General features: G+C 37.1%; 1 protein-coding gene across 1 annotated transcript; it reads left to right on the forward strand.

Annotated features, from left to right (window-relative positions):
- Positions 1-325: 325 nt before the first annotated feature.
- On the forward strand, positions 326-2,495 carry LOC116719377 (uncharacterized). The gene is made up of 7 exons (XM_032561875.1): positions 326-517; positions 716-1,030; positions 1,111-1,344; positions 1,416-1,514; positions 1,696-1,914; positions 2,057-2,395; positions 2,491-2,495. Exons 1-7 carry the CDS (start codon positions 460-462, stop codon positions 2,493-2,495), a joined length of 1,269 nt encoding a protein of 422 aa, XP_032417766.1. The 5' UTR covers positions 326-459.
- The last annotated feature ends 637 nt before the right edge of the window (positions 2,496-3,132 follow it).

A 3,132-nucleotide genomic window follows, 5' to 3' on the forward strand; every position in this document is an offset into this window, starting at 1 on the left:
GTCTGCTTTTCTATTTCCTCTGCTTCTTCTCCAAAAAAATGTTTGGTGTCAATTTCCTGTTTCTGCGATTCTCTAGCAACTGTCTGTTAGTTTTTCTGATTATGTTAAGATGTAGCCTTGTGTCTTTGTGTTCTATTTAAAACAGGAGAAAGTAAAAAAAACATGAATTTTTAACAATGTGTGAATTTTACAGCACATTATCCTAAATCAGTAGCAGAAGTAGTGATGCAGTGTCTCAGGTTTTTCACTAGAGGTCTCCTCTTTCTGAAAGGAAAATGATAAAGTAGGAAGTGACTTTCAAGTTTCTCAGACAGATTCACATGAAGCAGCTTTCACTAGACTGCTGTTGAGCTGAACTGTTCTTCCTTCGACTATTTTAATAACCTTTCATTAAACTGCAGCTGGAATAAGGCAAATAAATCAATTCTAGCATTTTTTTAATAGCAGTATTCAACAACAATGATGTTTTTATCAGCAGCTGGATGTGTGTGGATGGTTTATATTCTCTGCATCTCAGGTACGTTGAACTGATTTAGCTGTTTTAATTGAATTTTGTAAGTTTGTTTGATAAAACATAGTTTTGACTTGATGAACCTTTATGCAGTATTTAGAAATATGGTCACAATCCATAACAGTGTGACGAATGTGTAACTTTATAGAAAATTACACCAAAAACAGAAAAATCTAATTTTAGTTGATCTAATCTTTGTTTCAGGTGTTGAAGGAAAACCAAACAGCATCTTTGCTTTGAAAGGATCATCAGTGAATCTGAGCTGCTCAGCTCCACATTCAGCTGCAAACGTCAAATGGTACATTGTGAGCAAGAGTAATGCAGAATATGTTTATCATGATGTGTCTGCACATAGTAATCATGAAGAGTTAAGTTTATTAGAGGATAATTTCACTCTGACAATCAGAGATCTGACAGAGGACAAGACAAAAAGTTACTGCTGTAGTGAAACTATTCCTAAACAGAGACCAGATGAAACCGACAGCTGTCAGCAGAACAGCATTCAGCTCCAGGTTATAGGTATGTTTTTTGTTAAATACGTTTCAGTTATTAAACAATATTATTAAAGTGATGCTTGTTTTTTATTAACAATATCTCAGACCTCCAGGTAAAGGTGTTTCCTGCCTCAGAGGGACAGAAAGTGAGTCTGATGTGCTCAAGCAGCTGTTCTCTGACTGAAAGCCCTGCAGCCTTCATCTGGTACCAGAACGGAGAGTTCCTCTATGAGGACTGGTCCCCCTGGTACCAAGAGCTGGTCAGCAGTGATCAGGCAGTCAGATACTCCTGTGCTATCAAAGGCTACGAGGATCTCAGAGCTCCTGACGTCTCAGTGGGTCAGTGACCGTGATTAGCTTATTTTCCGTCTCTTCTGGTGAGACACTTCCTGATCTCTGGTTCTGTTCAGATTCTGTCTCAGGGAGCTGCTTCAGTGTGACCTACGCTGAAGGCACAATGTGTTCCTACAAATCACAGAAACAGTCCTGCTCCATCACATTTCCTACAGGTGATGGCACAATCATCTGCTGGTTTTACATCGACTCTAATGTTTCTACAGCAACTATAGAAATATTCATACTTTATCAACCTGTTCACACTATCTACTTACAATATTCTTTATAATTCAATAATTTGTCTCATCAACATAAAAAGTAAATATCCGAAACATGTTCATTATGTCCCAACAGAAGTTCGTGTTGAAAGGACAGAATCAGACAAAGAACATATCAAGATGACGTGTAACTCCAGCTGTTCTCTGACTGACAACAAAAGTTCATTTCAGTTGTATAAAAACACAGAAACTGGTGAACAGAAAGTTGATCAAAACTCTCTAGTTTTCATCTCATCAACAGAGAGCTTCTTCTGCACTGTGAAAGATCGTCATGATCTGCTTTCTAATGAAGTTTGTGAGTATGAACTATTCTGTAGTATTGACATAGTTATTAAAAGAGAGAGAATTGTATTATTTTTCAACATTTATCTTTATTCAGAAACATTCTATATTGTAATTTGAACAATTATTTTAATTTATCATTCTCTCATTTTCAGGTGTTGATGGTAGCGACTGCTGGACTGTGAATTATGACAGCAGGAGAATCTGTGGCCTGAAAGGTTCATCAGTGAACATCTCCAGCAAATACTCACATCCTGAACAGCATCTGCCACTGACTAAACGCTGGTATAAAATGAAGATAAATACAAAGCTGGAGGAAGAGGTGATGGAGAATAAAATTGATGTGAATTATCAGGATGACACGAGGAACCAACACATCCTCAGATTAAACAACCTGGATGAGGAAAACTCAGGAGAATACGAGTTCAGAATGAAAACAGACCATTATAAACGGAAATCATCTCATTTTTCTGGAGTTATTCTGATTGTAACAAGTAAATATGATAAGTTTTTATATGTAATGGTTTCCCATCTAAATGTGTTACTCTTATATTCTATTCTGAAAATGTTCATATTACAAAATTTAAAGTCTAAGTCTGGAATTTTTATGTCTAGGTAAACATAACGTTTGTACATTTAATTAACATTTCATATCTTAAATATTATAATAAGACACCCATCCTGTAACTGGAGGTAATTTCTAATACAATGACTAAACTACAATTTAGTTACATCTCCTGAGCCTATTTTCATAGAACCACTGACTAAATGTTACTCTTCTGTTCACTGATTAGTCCAACTGTCTTCCAGGTCTCCTAGTGGATGTGCGACCTGCTGCAGAGGTCACTGAGGGTCAGAGAGTCACATTGACCTGCAGCACCAGCTGTCCTCTCAGTGAAAACACAAACTACATTTGGTACTTTAACAGTCGGCCTCTGAGTCTGACTAAAACACGAAACAACCATCTGATTATAGATGCAGTTAGCAGACAGGATGAAGGAAACTACTCCTGTTCTGTTGAAACGCTAAACTCACCTGGAAAGACTCTGACTGTACAACAGTCAACAACAACCTCTTCAGCAACAACAGTAAACTGGATACTAGCAGCTGCAGGACTCTCTGTGTTTCTTTTGGTCCTGGTACCTTTGACTGTTTTCTTGTATAGGTGATTATCACAGCCGTTACTAATTATTAACATGTTATACTCACTATAAGCTCCATCTTCACTGTT

Source organism: Xiphophorus hellerii, chromosome 5, assembly GCF_003331165.1.
Source record: "Xiphophorus hellerii strain 12219 chromosome 5, Xiphophorus_hellerii-4.1, whole genome shotgun sequence".
NCBI lineage: Eukaryota > Metazoa > Chordata > Actinopteri > Cyprinodontiformes > Poeciliidae > Xiphophorus > Xiphophorus hellerii.